The sequence below is a fragment of the Ananas comosus genome, linkage group 8 (genome assembly GCF_001540865.1).
Source record: "Ananas comosus cultivar F153 linkage group 8, ASM154086v1, whole genome shotgun sequence".
Taxonomy (NCBI): domain Eukaryota; kingdom Viridiplantae; phylum Streptophyta; class Magnoliopsida; order Poales; family Bromeliaceae; genus Ananas; species Ananas comosus.
In genome coordinates this window covers 11,457,645-11,475,518 of record NC_033628.1, presented here as the reverse complement: position 1 = coordinate 11,475,518, position 17,874 = coordinate 11,457,645, and the positions used below count along the sequence as shown (strand labels likewise).

At 38.2% G+C, this 17,874-nt stretch overlaps 3 protein-coding genes across 6 annotated transcripts; 2 read left to right on the top strand and 1 right to left on the bottom strand.

Moving 5' to 3' along the window:
* On the bottom strand, positions 38–7,305 carry LOC109713590 (probable prolyl 4-hydroxylase 3). 4 transcript variants are annotated; one of them, XR_002217127.1, is made up of 9 exons: positions 6,877–7,305; positions 6,704–6,797; positions 5,766–5,863; positions 5,600–5,697; positions 3,462–3,591; positions 3,159–3,346; positions 2,308–2,389; positions 945–1,107; positions 38–323 (listed from the first exon to the last, which is right to left on the bottom strand). XR_002217127.1 is itself a non-coding variant. In XM_020237712.1 (8 exons), exons 1-7 carry the CDS (start codon positions 7,113–7,115, stop codon positions 2,310–2,312), a joined length of 927 nt encoding a protein of 308 aa, XP_020093301.1. In that variant the 5' UTR covers positions 7,116–7,305; the 3' UTR covers positions 38–1,107; positions 2,308–2,309. The 4 variants fall into 4 exon arrangements, 3 of the variants coding, with proteins under 3 accessions (XP_020093301.1, XP_020093303.1, XP_020093302.1); XM_020237712.1 differs by having other exon boundaries at positions 38–1,107; XM_020237714.1 differs by having other exon boundaries at positions 38–1,107; positions 3,159–3,341; positions 3,493–3,591.
* On the top strand, positions 7,929–11,880 carry LOC109713562 (dnaJ homolog subfamily C member 17-like). The gene is made up of 4 exons (XM_020237676.1): positions 7,929–8,558; positions 8,648–8,854; positions 10,693–10,881; positions 11,547–11,880. The coding sequence occupies exons 1-4, from the start codon at positions 8,076–8,078 to the stop codon at positions 11,574–11,576; spliced, it is 909 nt and encodes a 302-aa protein (XP_020093265.1). The 5' UTR covers positions 7,929–8,075; the 3' UTR covers positions 11,577–11,880.
* On the top strand, positions 12,928–17,753 carry LOC109713561 (pentatricopeptide repeat-containing protein At4g35130, chloroplastic). Its single transcript, XM_020237675.1, has 2 exons — positions 12,928–13,290; positions 14,238–17,753. The coding sequence occupies exon 2, from the start codon at positions 14,954–14,956 to the stop codon at positions 17,285–17,287; it is 2,334 nt and encodes a 777-aa protein (XP_020093264.1). The 5' UTR covers positions 12,928–13,290; positions 14,238–14,953; the 3' UTR covers positions 17,288–17,753.

Genomic DNA, 17,874 nt, shown 5'->3' with positions numbered 1-17,874 from the left:
AGATTATACTGAAATTTTCTGATTAGGAGGGTATTGTAACGAGAGAAATATGCAACTTAATACATTCAAAAGAAAGTGCAAATGGTACACCAACACATCATAGTGTTTAGACATTCCTTTAAGTTTAAATATTGGAAAAAAAAATGATAAATTTAGATGAGAATAAAGTGAGGTTTGTATTAGTCTAAAATGTTTACCTGGGTAAACCATACAAAACAGTAGATATGCCTTGAATTCATGGCAAGTCTGTCTTAATGTCACTGCTACCATAGCTTGAGCTCTTGCAATAAAATTTGCGCCTGGAAACCAAGCACGAGCCATGCCTCCACAGCATTTATAGGCAGATGTTAGCACAATGAAAAGTTTTATTTCTGAAATTACGTTTTATTAAACATTAACATTCCGAAACCAGTAGATATGGAAAGATGGAAAGCAAATTAAATTTCATAAATTTAAACCTGGATAGCAGTAGTTTATGAGTTTATAATAAGCTAAATGAGTTTTAACAGAATGTTAACATAACAAAGAAAATCAAATATTTGTCATTATTTAGAGGTACATCCATAAGCCAACTTTATCACCATTGCGAATTTGATGAAACATATGGATTTTAGAGTAGTCCAATTTGCTAGCCCTCTACCATTACTTCAACTGCTCAAAATTGATCCACAATCAGTACCTCAAATGTGCTTCACAAATTAAACAAGTTCTAAAACTTTTGATTTCCTTAGATGATTTTCATTATCAGTGATTCTACGAAGTACCAAGAAAAGTTCAATAAAGTGCTCTAAAGGGTTCTTGCCAATTGATCATGAATTCTCAAACTGGTTTAGCTATGGTCATCTACTCCACATGTTTGACAAAAAGATGAGACTTTATAAATCCTAACACTATCTGAGCCAAAAACCCAAAGGTTTCCATAAAACATAGGAGTAAAGATTTACCAGAACTCCCAATATTTTGTAAAATTCAACCTCTGCTGCTGCACTTAAATCAAAAATCTCCAGACTGATTGTGAAACAAAAAATCCCCATAATGATTGTGAATTTCCTTACGCTAGTCGTCTGCTCTTGCTTGAAGCTATATACGGTTAGTCATCAAATCCTCCTGTAAAAAGAGAGACGAAGAAAATTGCAAAACCATGTAAAGCTACCAACAGTGAGCGAGCATATGTCACGGAGTAATGATATACTACCAGTATGCTGATTTTGTGGCTGTTTCTTTTAATTGGGTGATTAGTGCAATATTGGAGGCAGATAAAATTATCACAATAAAAAAAGGAAACCCTGCAGCATCACCAGTTGTGGTAAGTTGTAAAACCTCGCTCGCACAGAAAGTGTCACATCTGAAATGAATATGACCTAATGCAATCATAAACTACTAACCAGACAATTATAAACTACAACTTCGAATTAAACAATACCAAGACAATCTATAACTTGTCGCTCTCCTGCCAAACATAGATCAATAAAGGAAGGTGGTAATCCCCACAATATTTTACGGTATGAGATGGAAATCATTCATACAGAACACCTGCCTTATTTAAGGGAAAGAGGCATCTCTAGGCATTAACGTCAGAATAGCGATAAAGATTTGACACTGTGAACTGTGAAGCATATTGTTTTGGTGATCCATCCTGCTGGTAGTGGTACTTATGCAACATAATTGTCCAAACAGAACTATGATTTAGGCTTAGTTCAGGAATGCGCAGCCCAGATGGATACAATTTCATGCTTTAAAGGGCCAAAAAATAAAAAAAACCTGAAAATGCTTTACATTTCCCCTCTGCCAATAATTTACATCAACATTTCCATTTAATGTAGATCATTTTCAAACAATCACAGTGAAGACCTTGTTCTTACATCTGAGTCATCTAAAACTTCTACAATATTATATGATATTGGAGCTCACAAAACATAATAGCCTAAATAAAAATAATATGATTATTAAAGAGAAAGTGAGAAACAAAAGTTAGAAATATTAACATCAGTAACAAAGACAGCCGTGCTATCTCTTTCATTGGAAACTAGGCAAGAATTTCATGCATTATTTTTCAGTATGATAACACCTTAACATATGGAGTAATCTTATTTGATCAACACTCTCCGAGACATCAAAATTGATAGAAGGTTTACAAAGGCCGTGAGAAATCATCTTAAAATGAGAAGCTTTGTGAGATGCCTGAACAAAGATTATAAAAAAAAAAAAAGACGGAAGCCCTAATATATTTATATGGCACTGGTTAAACCAAAAAAAAACAAGAAAAGTCGAACACAAATGCACAATGGCCAACCAAGTGATGAGTACCTTTATTGTCCAGATCTGAAGAACTCAACATGCATCCACTTTGTACATGCCCACTTATTCCCTTCAATTACAGGGCACCCTTCTGCAGATAGCACAATGAAGTATCCACTCAATAATACAGCAAATATATATATATATATATATATATAGAGAGAGAGAGAGAGAGAGAGAGAGAGAGAGAGAGAGAGAGAGAGTAGGGCTACTATACTCTTATGAGTATAGAGCCCTTCGTACTCATAAGTTGTTTTCGATGATGGGACTTTTGAATCAATAATCTACTTCGTTAAATATGATCTAAAGTATTTGGAATTTCTAAAAAATAAATTTCATAATTTTTTGAAATCACAATAAAGCCCATCAAGCGAGCATAAAATGAACGGTCAAAATCGAACGACATTCTAAAAATGAATGATCGGATCCTTCAATTTAAGATTAGAGTTATTAATCTTTATTTAGGTAGCGAATAGAATTTTCTATCAAAAATTCAACCTATTCCAATTCTTTTACACCGTTAAACTAGCAAGTATCCCATACCGGCCATTAAAAATTGTTATTTTTGTTACCTTTTGATCGTAAGGTAAATGATGTCGAAAAATTATAAAATTTGATTTTCAGAAGTTTTAAATGCTCTAAATAATGTTTAACGGTATGGATCGTTGATTCAGGAACTCTATCATCGAAAACGACTTATGAATACGAAGACGATTGTATTCATAAGAGTATAGTAGCCGGACTTATAATTATATTATATGCTTACAGCAAGAGTAGAGAAATTTTTTTATTTTATTTTATAAGTTATATGCGATCTACAGCCAGAAAGGTAAAACCAGGTCCAAGGGTAGGAAGCTGACCATGCATACTTAATGGATCTGGTGCGCCATCAGGTCTTAGGCTCCAGAAAAGAATGGCATCTCCCATCTTGGGTTTAATAGCAAGGCCCCTCTTTCCACATGCAGATAGCTCATTATACCATGGTAAAGAGCTGGTGTTTACTTTGGCATAAGGAAATACTGTCTCACCACCCTTTTCAACATCTGAACTGTATCAGTACCTCCCAAAGGAGAAAAACAAAACACAAAAGCTAAGTCAAAATGGTTTCAGATCAAAGGTGGTTTGAACAAAGCTAAATGAATTTTAAGAAGCCAAACACATACAGATACATAAGAAAGGTTGCTATTCTCTGACCTCCCTTCCTGATGCTAAATTTATCAGAAAAGTAATCGTGGTGAGCCGCATATCTTTCTCCAGCTTTATAGTGAGCAACTTGAAGCCCCTCCCCATGTTCTGTATGAAATTAGCACCAACGAGTTTGGTAAAGCATAAAAAAAACAGTGGAAAAAGAAGCAAATAAGCAACTTAAACCAAATAACAGAAAATCTCATTAACATAACATTGGCACATCAGCATGAATCATATGAGAATATTAGAAACAATTCACCAGCCCAGTTTGCATCTTTATTCTCAAAGATTCAGTGTTTCATTTTCTTGTTTGGTTCCTAATATAATAGCAGAAGCCTTAAATTACTCGCGTCACTTTAGTTATGATCATGGATTGGATTACAACGATCAAGACCGTAACTAACAGTGACAATGGGACATAATAAAGCATTTAAGGAATTGTTTACAGATGGATCAAACTAGTGGAGGAAAGGAAAGGACAACAAGAGGCAAAAATTTTATGGACACCATGTCCAAAAAACTTTTTTTGAGGACACTCTGGATGGGCGCCGCGTGGCACCCGAGCCACGCGGGCCCATCGGTCCTGTTGCTCTCCCTGTTGCTCTCCCAACAGGGAGAGCAGTTGGATTTTTTTTGGTGCACCCGGTGCACTAGTTTTGTTTTAAAATTTTATTTTTTATTTTTTCATTATAATTTAATTATATATATATTATGATATTTTAAAAATATACAAAAATAATTTAGAATTTAAGATTTAAAATTATTTTTTACATATATTTTTTAAATATAATAAAATATATATCTATTATATTAAATTAAAATTAAAATTAAAATTTTGAAGTAAAAATGGTACAACGGGCGCACCAAAAAAAACCCGCTGCTCTCCAAAGAGGCAGAGCAGCAGGACGGTGGCCCGCGTGGCTGGGGTGCCATGCGGCGCCCACCAAGAGTCTCAAAAAAAAAAAAAAATTGGACATGGTGTCCATAAAATTTTTGCCCGACAACAAGGAGCCAGTAGAGGTTAAATAAGAATAAAGTGAAAGCATGTAGAACAACATGGAAAAAGGAAGTTACAGAGGAATATGACAAAAAGAAAATCAAACCAGTGGAAATCCTAGGGAAAAAAGTAAAAAGAGGCCGTACCCAGCACAAAAAGATATTGGTTTGAATATTTTGATGTGTTCAACAATGCATTTGAGGAATCACACACAACAAATAGAGCAACAATTTTAGCCTTCTATGTTAAACATGAACCTTAACACAACTAAACAGAAGAACAACCTTGGCACTTTAGGAGAGAAAAGTGGTAAAAAAGAAAAGCAAGGATTTAAGTATCCATTGGCATAGGCCATATCCATCAGGCCATACCGTGCTAATAACATATCGGCGCGATACTACACCATGCTGATAGCACGCCGATGGCACGGCTCAAAACCCTCTTATCTTTAAGATTAGCAAGTAGTTATCTCAATAAAGTGTAAACAATTCGATAAAGATATATAATAAGCAATTAGAATAAATTGGAGCCAAAGAAAATAAATATTCACGCGATTGTGTATTAGCACACAGGTTTTTCTTTGTGACCAGCATGAATTGGCATAGTAAGGGTGCCATACCGTGCAAGCAGGTTTTCGACACGACCACATGGCACGGCATTTAAATCCTTGAAAAAAAGAGTAAAACATATAACTTCCTCTTATTCCCCTCAATACTTGGAGGCCCTTCTTTAAATTTTATGTCTTTTGTCCTATGACCCCTATAGATGTAATAAGGAATGTTTTTCTACTCAAATTTGATAAGGTAAGGCATAGTTTAATACTGCTGTTTTTTTTTTTTTTTTATTCACAAACACTATGCGTTGGTGGATGGTGGATTGCTTGCAAATTTATACATCTTTGAGGTTTGTTTGGCAATAAATAATGAAAAATTAGTAGTAACTTCTTTTGACTTTCCTTTTCTTTCCTTTTAAAAACAAAGATACTATGCATATGGAGAGGTCATGCTGCCAAGCTACAAAACAAGACCTAAGCGAGCTTCATAATGAGTATGCAAAAAAAGTACTGATTTCAATGGCTAATAATCCATGTAAAATAAGTATTACCAAGAACCGTACCTGTAGGTATGAAGGCAAAATCTGCGATTCTTTTCTCAATAGCTCGAATTGTTTTGTACTGACCTCTTTTAAAGAACATGCTTGAGCTAGTGCGGAAACTGGATACACAGATTAATGTGAAAATGGTTGAAAATTGTAAATTAAGTAGCAAGGTAAGAGTGTAGACCTGGTGTTCCTTGGCTTTCCGTTGCTTCTATTGATAACCGCAGACCTCACCAGATGAGGCTCCGCTAGATTAGTTAGGTACTCACATTCCTCCTTAGACTGATTAAAAAACATTCAATATAAGTATAATTATAATCATATTTGGATGATCCATCTTTACAAATTTTGGAGGCTTGTTGCACTTTAAAAAAATTTTAGGCATCATTCCACGTTTAGTAGTTGGATTTGAATCCAGTAGGCAAGCAGCATTATCTTCTACCATAAGGGCCTGCTTGGATGTTAGAACAAATTATCCAGTGAGAACTCATACATTATGGCTCTGTTTTGATGCCGAAATAAGCTATCCAATAATAAGTTATTTGGTATGAACATTTTCTTGCGTGATTGGAAGCTACGTGTTTTTTTATTTTGTTTCTCAAAAGATCTCAACATCCATGATTTGATATGATAGTATATTTTACCTACAATGTGATTTATCTTATTCCAAAAAAATTACTCAAAGACAGAATATGGTTTTCATTTTAAATATTTAATCACACTCCTTATCTATCAAATACTATACGCTTCTTGAGTAAATCAAAGAAATATAGCAAATAGGATGCTCACGCATCCAAACAGGGCCTATGGGGATTATTCTTTTGCGATTACAACCTATGAATATGTTTTTAGTCCATTGCAAGATCCTAGCAGTGGAGTTTTTTTTTTCAGAAAAATGCATTCCACCAATGAGTGATTTATCTTACTCCTAGAAAATACCATGAATATATATATAATCACACTCTTAATCTACCAATTATTGCAAAATCTTTGAGTAACAGAACAGGATGGACCAGGCATCCGAACAGGCCCCAACAATTTCAATACATAAATCCGCATCCCTAATAATTAAAATCACAACAAAAAGAAGAGGATGATACGAAATGGGAAGGATTCTCGTACCAAGAAATTATGATACATGAAAACCCTCGGCTTCCACGAGAGCACCTCCGACCACGGCTCCCCTCTCTCCCCAAGCACCTCATCCTTCACTTCGCTGCATCAAGAAACACAAAAAACTTCACATACAAACACCTTGTACACACAAAAACAAACGGAAAACGAGACGATCTTACTTCTGATAGGTGAGAAGAGATTCTTCATAAGGATCGAGACGATGGTCGCGAAAGAGGAAGAGCACAACGGAGATGATCATCCAGAGTACCACCGCCACGATCAAAATTGTCGTGGAAACGATCGCATAGCGCAAAATTGTCCCGAGAGGGAGAGGCCGCGATTGGCGAACCCTCCTCGCGATCGATCGCAACAACCTCTTGCTCGGGAGGAGACGAGGGTATCGGATGCTCCTCGCCATGGAGAACGACGAAGATAGCAAGGAGGATCGGCTCCTCTCGCTCCATTTATGCAAGATCGAGTACCTCCGATCGGTTACGAAGAGTGTGATCGCTCTCTCTCTCGCTTGCGTGGGGTAGAAAGAGGGAGAAGGGGGTTTCGTTTCTGAATTTTAAATTTGGGGGAGAGAAGCGGAGGGTGAAATGAATGCGACGAGGGAGTTGTTGCGTTGTATTTATTTACTGCGTTTGGCAACGCAGCAGATACCGTGGTCGTGGAGTACAATGTACTACTAGACCTGAAATTTTACTCAAATTTCAGTTTAGTCCTCCACCTTTTTAAGTTGAATATTTTTTTATTATAAAAAGAATTCAATTTAATTATCATTATCGTATATATATAAAAAAAAATTACTATTTTGGAATTATCTGTAGAGATTCTCCAGAATTTCCTATGTAGTGTCCTGCTTTTTGAAAATGTGTATTTATATTTACATTGAGATATTTCTATATTTTTAGTAGAATATCAAAATATAAATAAAAATTTATAAATTTATAAATAAAAATAATTCCTGGAGAGTAAACAAAATATTAGAATTCATATGTCACAGACAATAATATACTTTTATTTTATAGAAACATATTAATGTATCTAAATAAATTCTAAAATTAAATGCAATAATTACAGCATTTTCAAAAAAAAAATTCTATGCAATTTTTGTTGGTGTGCGGAGTCAACCGAGGAACGAAATTGGGCCAAAGAAAAATCTCCTTGAAATTAAATTATTTTACAAAGTGGTCTTAATTTATTTATTTTAATTATTTTGTTAATTTTCTTAGTCGGCCACTCCTGAAGGATCAGAAGGGCTCGAACTGTCACGTCTCCGCGCGCGCTCTTCCGACCTCTCCCTTCCTTCCTCCTCTCGCGTCTCCTCAAAAAACCCTAGTCGCATAGAGCAGCGTAGCTCCACTCCCCCTCTCTAATGGCGAGCGGGGGCGTCGGCGCAGCGGTGGAGGAGGAGATCGACCACTACGAGGTACTCCGCCTCCCCTCGGGCGAGGAGGGGGCGAGGCTAACCCTAGATCAGATAGACAAGGCCTACAAGGGCCAATCCCGCGTGCGCCACCCCGACAAGCGCCCCGACGACCCCAGCGCCACCGCCGATTTCCAGCGCCTCCGCGCCTCCTACGACGTCCTCAGGGACGAGGCCGCGCGCCGCTCCTTCGACGCGCGCCTCCGCGCCCGCCGCGACCGCGCCCTCCGCGACTCGGCGCGCGACACCAAGCGCCGCAAGCTCGCCGCCGACCTCGACGAGCGGGAGCGCGCCGCCGCCGCTCGCGACGGCGCCCCCGACCCCGCCGAGCTCGCCGAGTTGCGCGAGAAGAAGGTCGCCGCCCAGCTGCAGCGCGAGCTCGAAGAATTCCTGGCCAGGAAGGCCAATAAATCCACCCCCGCTTCCGCCTCGGTAAGATTAGGTTTAGGGTTCGCTGTATCTAAGTTTGTAGTGCGTGCTAGTTAATTCATGTGCTAATTCGCTGCATCAATTTTTGCTAGACATCTGGACAGGAAAAGCGAGAGGGCTCGGAGGAGAAGGAGAAGATGTTGAAGGTCTCCTGGGAGAGGAGTTTGGGTGATTACACTGCGGCCAAGTTGAAAGAGATCTTTGAGAGGTTCGGAGAGGTCGAAGATATTGTAATTAGATCGAAGAAATCTAAAAGCAAGGCCTCGGCCATCGTCGTGATGTCTTCCAAAGATGCCGTGGTAAGTTTGCCATGCTTTCTTAGTTCTGGAAAAGTTTGAGACCTTGGAGAGAATGGTATTAACAAACAAAAGAAAACAGCTTTTTACAACTACAAAAACAATCGGAATATCCATTCTAGCATATTTAATGTGTAGGGGGACATGAAAAGCATTTAAAAAAAAAATCTCATATTTGCAAGAATTGTCATCTAGGCGCAACTTTTAGAAAGCTCGTAAACATCTTAAACATCTCAGTATTTGAACTAGCGAGAAATATCCTTTTAGTATGTTTGGGACAAGAATCTCTTTCTGTTCCATTAGTTTTTTTTTAATGCCTATAATATGGAATATTTATATTGTCACTTACTATCCTTTGCATGCCATCTGTCATCCTCATTTGGAGTGCTTATCTCATAATTGTTGATCTCTTCTTACTTCATTGAATTATACAGATTTGATATCATAAACAAGTGACAGGAGAATGTTCTGAACCTAGGTTGAGATTTATAACTATTGAAAGATTATAAAAAGAGGGGTGATCTGCTTACCAATAAGAGAAAATATTGAAGATTTAGAATATCTCTTTATCTCTGGTTCCCAAGACTAGGATCAATTCCTTTACCGTAAGGAGGGGATATTGTGATGATTTGGCATTGTCTCGAGTATCATATTAGTTTCCAAAAAGAAAGTGTTCCAGTGGCTATAAAAGACTGAAGCTGACTTCAATTTGCAGTAGAAGATGAGAAGATAACATGCCAGTATTTCGTAGTTCTTAACATCCCCCCTCCCCCCCCGCCCCCGGCTCCTTCAGTTCCTCTTGCAAGTTCCCCTTATTTTTCATGGTCAAAGGTTCCCCATCATTTCGTAGTCTATTTCTTCTCAATCCCTCTTGTTTCCTTTCTTTAAGCTGCTTTTGGCAAAAGCAAATTCTGCCGGTAACAAGACAAATCAGCAAAACTTTGGTTTGTTGCTCGCACTGTTCTTTCTTCACTCTTTTCTCTTTTCTTCTACATTGTCACTGCTAGTTCCTCTCAGCACAGATTTGCACAAAATAGTTTCATTAAGATATTCCACATCTAGCCTCTTATATGCTGAACCTAAGACTTTACTTGAAGACCTCGTAGCTGCATTCCGCTTCCGTCTAGCAATATTAGCCTCATCTCATCTCATCTGCAATTCCTGGATTCACTCCACATGCTCTATAAATGTGGTCAAGTGCTGGACTTGGGAGGCTATTATAGGAAATTTAGTCTACCATTTGCTTTCTTTTTGTGTAGGAAGATCTATTCACAGCTGGGTCACACATTTCAGGAAGGATTGGCTGATAATCATGTGATCTTTACCGTCACTATTTCTGCCTATTTTGAGGCCTAGACCCTCATACCTATTGATTTTGGTCCTAATTGCTTGTTGTTACTCAAAAAGGCTAAAATGAAGTTCCGTTGAACTTAAGTCAGACATCTTTATGCAATCCATGTGGGCGGAAGAATTGTTCAGTTCACTTGTTTGTAGCTCTGTTAATTGTTGAACTTCTCTTATGAATGGATTTTAGCTTCAAATTCAGCTTATGTGGAGTCATGCGATTGAAATTTAATTGATGATTTGTGGTAGTTGCTTTAGCACAGACAACAACGTTCCAAATTTAGCTTGCATAATTGATTTATCCATAGTGATACCCTGAATATTGACAATGGGTACAATGGCAAGAAAAATTGTCTCATTACATATTTTTGATGTTTTTGGTTGCTTTATGCACTGAATATACTTTCTTCTGTTTATATGCAGTTTCAATCCCATGCATAACCCTATTCAGATTTGCTTATTACTGTTATATTTGGTTTCTTTTCTCTTTTTGTCAGGAAGCAGCTACACACAGCATGAGCGGGAGTCTTTCAAATCCCTTGCTTGTTCTTCCTCTTGTGACTACTGCAGGCACTTCAGATAGTTTCTCTGCACAGACTGCTGAAACAAGTGAACCAAAAGTCAGCAACATTGTCGGAGCTGGCTTTAATGAGTACGAAGCTATGATATTGAAGAAACTTCAAGAGGTAAAATAACATGTTTAGTTAATACTCTTACTTTTCCTATTTCGTATGGTCATTTTATTTGCTTCTCTTTCGCACCGTCTGTATGTATGTTGTTCTCATCACGTTTTGGACTCCTCTAGATCTAACATTTGTGTACTACCAATTTTCACGGAAGCCTGCACAAACTGTTAAATGTCTTTAGTTGCCTGAAGTACACAGAAGTGGACATTAGAGGCATAAAGCAGGATCTTAAGTGGGTGCATGTTTGGGGAAGAAAAGTGGGTTCCATATGTATGTTACTCAATGTTGTTTGCCATCATAACTGAATTAAAACTAAATGGTTTTTATTGTTTTTGACCTGCTGAATACTAAAGATGCATTTGGATGGACAGACACTGGTGTGGATTTCTTTTGCCTCCTGGAATTACAAGTAAACTAGCTGTGTAGTCGAGATTCCGGATTAAATTTAAGTTTCTGATACTGCTGTCGTCTTCTAGAATGAAGGCATGTGGTTTTGTCATGGATGAAAGAAGTAAAAGTCTTTTGTAAATTCATAATCCATGTTTTGTTACAAAAGCAGCCATCTTTTTTGTGTGCCTAATGTTACAAATACTTTTCCTATAGTTTGCCATCTTTTCTGCTTTTATGATCCTCTCTAATGCGCGACAATTTTTTTTCTTTTGTAGGCTAGCAAGAGGAAAAAAGGCATACAATGATGTTGGAAGCTTTGTTTGGAGGGTACTGTTGATTCTTTTCTACATCCGTCAGTGGTACTCAACATTAATGTCATTATTATTAGAAGCAGCCAAATCAATTAAAAACATATTCTTCCCGTGAGGAAGAATTGCAGTCAAACTGTATGTTTCTTTGAAGCTACACGGCTCAGAAGAAAATGTATGCTGGCAAAATTTCTGTTCATCTGACAAAGAATATGTAGTATAATAAGTATATACAGTTCTTCTTCTTCTTCTTTCTGAAACTTTCTTTTATAATGAAACATTTTCAACACTCAAAATCTTTTATCGGAAGCATTATCTGTTTGTTGTGGCATAAAGTTTGGTACGAAATGATTCTCACCACCACATGATGTCCACTAGATTGTAATGGAATTACAGTTGTTTATGTTTGCGACGAATGGGTCGTGTTCCCATCAATATTCTTCGTATTCTTGATATCTCTCTCAATGGTTATCTTCTTTATTCATTTACTCCTGTAAATATCGCTTGCAAGTTTAACTAAAACGTTCTTCTATTTAAGTAATTACTTGGAGAGGAATAGAGGGTGTATAATTCTCTTCGAAAGCATATGGTAAAGTGGTGAGTTTTTCATTTTCCTCTGGTACGTATTTATTGCAAAATTGTAGCATTTCTCTCCCCAATAGAAAAGTTTCAAATTAAGCAGGCTATAATAATATCAACATCTCTCAACAGTGGCAAAAAGTTAGCTGTAGAAAACCATTTATGTCCCATTACCACTATTTGCGTGTGAATTATCATATCAGATGGTATTGTACTATTATACCAGATTAATAGCTTCAGTGGACCGCCCACCGGCTCAGGACATTAGTGGTAGGCCCCAGTTTGTCATGGTGGCCTAATATATGATGACCAAACTTGGAAGATAAGCACAAGAGTGTGCAATACATAAGGGAGGACAAAACTAAAAAGAAAAGAAAGATAGGAGAAGACTACAAGAAGTCTGAGAGGGGAAGCCTCCCAAAGTCTCTGTCGATCGGGACGTTAGGTTTGTATAGCAGTGGCTTCATATATATATATCTATATATAGGTTTTCTTGCACTCAAGGAAAAGAATTAAAAGAGGGAGGAGAGGTTGCAAACAGCAAACAGAGGAAATAATGATGGCGCAAAGGAAGGGAGAAGGCGCGACAAAGAAGATATTGAGCCCATCAACGCTGCCGACATCGACACGAAAGATGGTTGTTGTCAAGAGCATAACAAAGGAGGAGATCAATCGCTTCTGGCGGAGGAAGAAGATGGAGGAGGAGGAACACCTTCTCGCCGCGCAAAAGGCCGCTGCTAGAATCAGAGCTAAGGCTCTCAAGGCAAGATTATCGCTCTCAGTTTTTTCTGATCTATAGTGATCTCTAGTGGATCCAAGGTTTCTTTGATTCTACTGTATCATATGCAATTGATTAGGCTTTTTATCTGCAATTTTGTTCAAGGTGTCTTACCTGTATCACGTTTCTTTATTCAGCATATAGATCTATATGTTGATGGATCATCTTATATAAGATAACATGATTAATTTCGTATGCAATTCTTTGAGGATGATGAGAGCAGGAAGAAGATTTCAGGCGATTCGAGGAGTTGCTGAGAGAGATCATTGACGGCGGGAAGAATGAGGAGGAAGGAAAGGAGGGGGACAACGGCGACGACAACAACAAGGAGCTGAGAATTGGGATCAAGGACTGGTAGGTTAATTCCCTACATCTTGCCATTATTCTAAACTATATTAATCAAGTGTTCTACTTCATGTTCTACTTAATTTAAATAGCTAACGTACGTACTAGGTACAACAGGAACTGACATCAGGATAATCATGTATTGACCACTTCAAAGATGCTTTTTATTAATTAGTCTTTTGTGTGCCGTCACGTTTTTTTAAACATTATTAATGGTTACAAAGTCTTCAAGAAAGTTCGTAATGAGTACTATGCTTGGTTTAACCCGGATCGATCTGCCTGGTTGGATCGTGATCCAGTGCCCAAACCGATTCATAACACTGGAACTGGTTTAAAATCCGGTTTGACCAACTCAGACCAAACTGGTCAGATTTTTTTTTTTTTTTTTCAATAAAATCTACAATTTGAACATATTTTTAATTATATAAAATATAATAATATTTAAAAATAATATAAAATGTTATATTTAGTATATATTTTTTATTTCATTATATATAATATAAAAAATAATAATTAAACATTATGTTATTATAGTGACATCATTCAATCCGGTGATCAAACCATTGGTTGAACCGGTGATCCGTCGTGAACAGTTTTTAAAATAATTGGTTTTCATGATACTCACAAATGCTTCAAAATATTATGACTCTTAATTTCTTCAGTTGGAGGATGGTGTGTCCCTCACAAAAAGTAAAAAAGAAAAGTCTTTGCTTTCATTATCTAACCAAAATGCTTGAGACAAGACTTCTAGATAAATGAATCCGCTTGAGCATCTAGTGGCATAATTAAAGTAACGTACAAAACACCTTAAACACAGGGAAATGTTCCTGATAAGTTATTTCTCTGTAGATCATCATGTATCTTATATCTGAGTAATCATTGTTTAATAATGTCTACAAATAGACTTAAAAAAAAGCGTTTTTTTTCATTTGAATTTTCTTCTCGGGTGGGTGCAGGTGGACTAAAAGCAAGTATGCTTATCTAAATCAACCAGCCATCAAATCCATTGATGATCATGCGAAGAATGGGAGCAACGCGTACCTTCCACAAAAGTCTTGTTTCATTTTCAACTCCCCTGCTCTCTATGGAAATTGCACTGCATACTTTGGTGTTTTCTGAGTATCAATGTGGTGCCTTTATTTATGTAATTGGTGAATTTACTTAAATTTGTGTGGAAAAAGTGATATCTCATATATATAAAATAAAATTTCGATTGGGCGGCTACGATTTCTCAAAATACTTTGAAGCATTCCGAAACTTCTATTTTATTTTATTATTATAACAAAGAAAAGCTAACTGCTATGCGCTAATAAACTAAAAGGAATCTATTTGGAATCGAAACTGATAAATTATTAAATTTCATAAACCACTGATATTTTAAAAATGACAGGGAAATTAGATAGCTGCAGACCAAGCCCCTGATTAAAAAAACAAAAAAGAAGAAAAGATAATAACTTTTGGATTTCAGTTTCGCTTCTCCATAGTATCCGACCTAAGAACCAAACTATTTATATCCCTGCAAAAACTGTATGGCTGTGTATTGCAGCACCCCCTGTGGATAATGCATCCAAAATTACAAAAGCAATGAATACCTATATATAAACACTCACTCACTCTACAGAGCTATGAAAGCTCTTCTCTAGTGTGTGTATGTTTATAGTATGTAGTGGCAATGGCCACAGCTTCTCTCCCGTGCTTCTACAACAACTCCACCAACACTTCCCAAACCAACATCTCATCCACACCGAAAACATTATCCAAACAAACCAACAATTCCTTCGTCGCGCGAACCCTTCTCTCCTACATCCAATCCGGTCGCATGGACGAAGCCGTGTCGCTTTTCCGCGGCACAAAGAAGAAGAAACATGATGCCTTTTTGTGGAACCTCATGATCAGAGGCTACGCCGATGCCGAGCTCTACGAAGAAGCTCTCGAATTTTACTACGCGATGCACGTCGAGAACGTCCGACCGGATAACTTCACCTTCCCCTTCGTCTTCAAATCCTGCACCGTCTTGTCGGGGCGCTTTGACGGTTTAAAAGCCCATGGGAGGGTACTCAAGATCGGATTGGATTCAGATCTTTTTATTTGCAATTCCCTCATTGCCATGTACTCGAGGTTTGGGCTTATTAGTGATGCAAAGAGGGTGTTCGAGGAAATGCCGGTGAGAGACCGTGTATCGTGGAACTCGATGATCGATGGCTATGTTTTGAATGGAGAGGCGGCGGCGGCGTTATCGTGCTTTAGGGAGTTGAATGAAGCTCTAGGGATTAAGCATGATAGGATTGGGATCATGGGTGCTCTCGCGGCGTGTTCTATGGAGTTGTTATCTAAGCAAGGGAGGGAAATCCATGGGCATGCGGTGAGGCACGAGCTCGAAGATGATATCAAAGTCCAAACTTCTCTTCTTGATATGTACTGCAAATGTGGTAACATGATTTATTCCCGGAGATTGTTCGACGGTATGCCTCTGAGAAATGTTGTCGCATGGAATTCTCTCGTCGGCGGGTACTCTCTGAACGATCAACCCGACGAAGCATTTGATTGCATGAGAGAGATGTGGGAGGAGAAAACTGATCCAGACACAGTCACGATGGTGAATTTGCTAAATGCTTGTGCTCAAATGGAGAGCTTGTCTCGTGGAGAAACCATTCATGGGTTTTCAATAAGAAGAGGGTTCCTTCCTCACCTGGTTCTCGGGACTGCGTTAACAGAGATGTATGGAAAATGCGGGAAAGTTAAATCGGCGGAAATACTATTTAATGAGATGCCGGAAAAGAGTTTGGTATCATGGAACACCATGATTGCGGCTTATGTACAGAATGAGAGGTTTGGAGAATCCTTGCAACTATTCATCGACTTACAGAACGAGCCTCTAAAACCAGACGTCTTTACGATGTCAACCATAATACCTGCTTATGGAGAGATAGAATCACTTCGGCATGGGAAGCAAATACATAGTTATGTTGTTCGTTCAGGTTATGGGGACAATACTCTGCTGCTGAATTCAATCATACATATGTACGCACAATGCGGTGATCTTAGGAGTGCGAGGCAGGTGTTCGACAGAATCGTGTGCAATGATACAATATCGTGGAATACGGTTATTATGGGATATGGAATTCACGGGCATGGAAGGACCGCACTTGACTTGTTCGCTGCTATGAAATTGAGTGGGTTGCAGCCAAACGACAGTAGCTTCGTGTCGGTACTAACTGCTTGCAGTGTATCTGGATTGGTAGAGGAAGGGTGGATGTACTTCAATTCCATGGAACAAGAATACAGTATAACACCCCAAATCGAGCACTATGGATGCATGGTCGATCTCCTAGGCCGCACCAAAGATCTTAAAGAGACGTTAGGGTTTATAGAGAGCATGCCGTTGGCCCCAACAGCACGAATATGGGGGTCTCTGTTAACAGCAAGTAGGAACAATGATAACATAGAAATGGCGGAATACGCTGCTGAGCGCATATTTCAATTGGAGCATGATAACACGGGCTGCTACGTCCTGCTATCCAGTATGTATGCAGACGCCGGGAGGTGGGAGGATGTAGAGAGGGTAAGATCTTCGATGAAGGAGAAAGGGTTGAAAAAGACGACCGCTAAAAGCCTAGTTGAGCTTCAGAATAAGACACATACTTTCGTCAACGAGGATAGATCGCACGTCCAGAGTAATAAGATACACGAAGTGTCCGATATTTTATCAAGATTGATAGGGGAAACTGCAGGGAATGGCAAGGAGGTGTTTGATCCAATGCGAGCTGGAGGAAAGAAGGCAACATTGGCTAATAAGCACAGTTTAAGGCTTGCAGTTGTGTTTGGTTTGATATCCACTGAAATTGGAACTCCCATACTAGTCAAGAAGAATGTGAGGATATGCAATCATTGCCACCACGCGCTTAAGTTGATATCCGAATCCTCAGGAAGGGAGATTATTGTTGGGGATACAAGAGTTTATCATCACTTCTCCGAGGGTTCGTGTTGTTGTGGCGATTACTGGTGATTGTAACAGCGACAGCGATAAAAAGTATGAAGATGATGCTAGAAGCATATCAGTAATGAGTCTGAATATACAAGAGATGCTACTGATGAAAAGATATATGATATTCAGGCAAACTGCAGAAAGAAGAAACAGAGTGGCTTCTGCAATAGAGAAAGCAAGTTGTGAGCACCTCTGTACATCCTGATATTGTTAAACATAGAGCAAGTATGATAAACAATACTTGCATCATGCAGCACTCTATTGCTTTTGCGGCCACAACCAAGGAATTGATTTTGTTTGGGATTGTCATGGTAGAAGTGAAAAAGGGAAAAAAGTATCCCAGGAATGCAAGGTCGAATTCTAAAATGGGAAGCTGTTTAAGTTGTACATGGTCTGCTAGAGTGAGTTTATATTCAAACTTGGTTTAAATCAGAACTTTCTCTGATATCTACTTCTACAATAAATGAAAGTATGCTGAAGTTGCAAATGGGTTAGTAACTATATTGAGGCATAAGAATGTTGTGCCTAAGAATTTTAAAAGAAGGGAACTATAAAGAGAAACATTTACAATATACAGAACAATTACACAAAAAAAAACAAGACAAAAA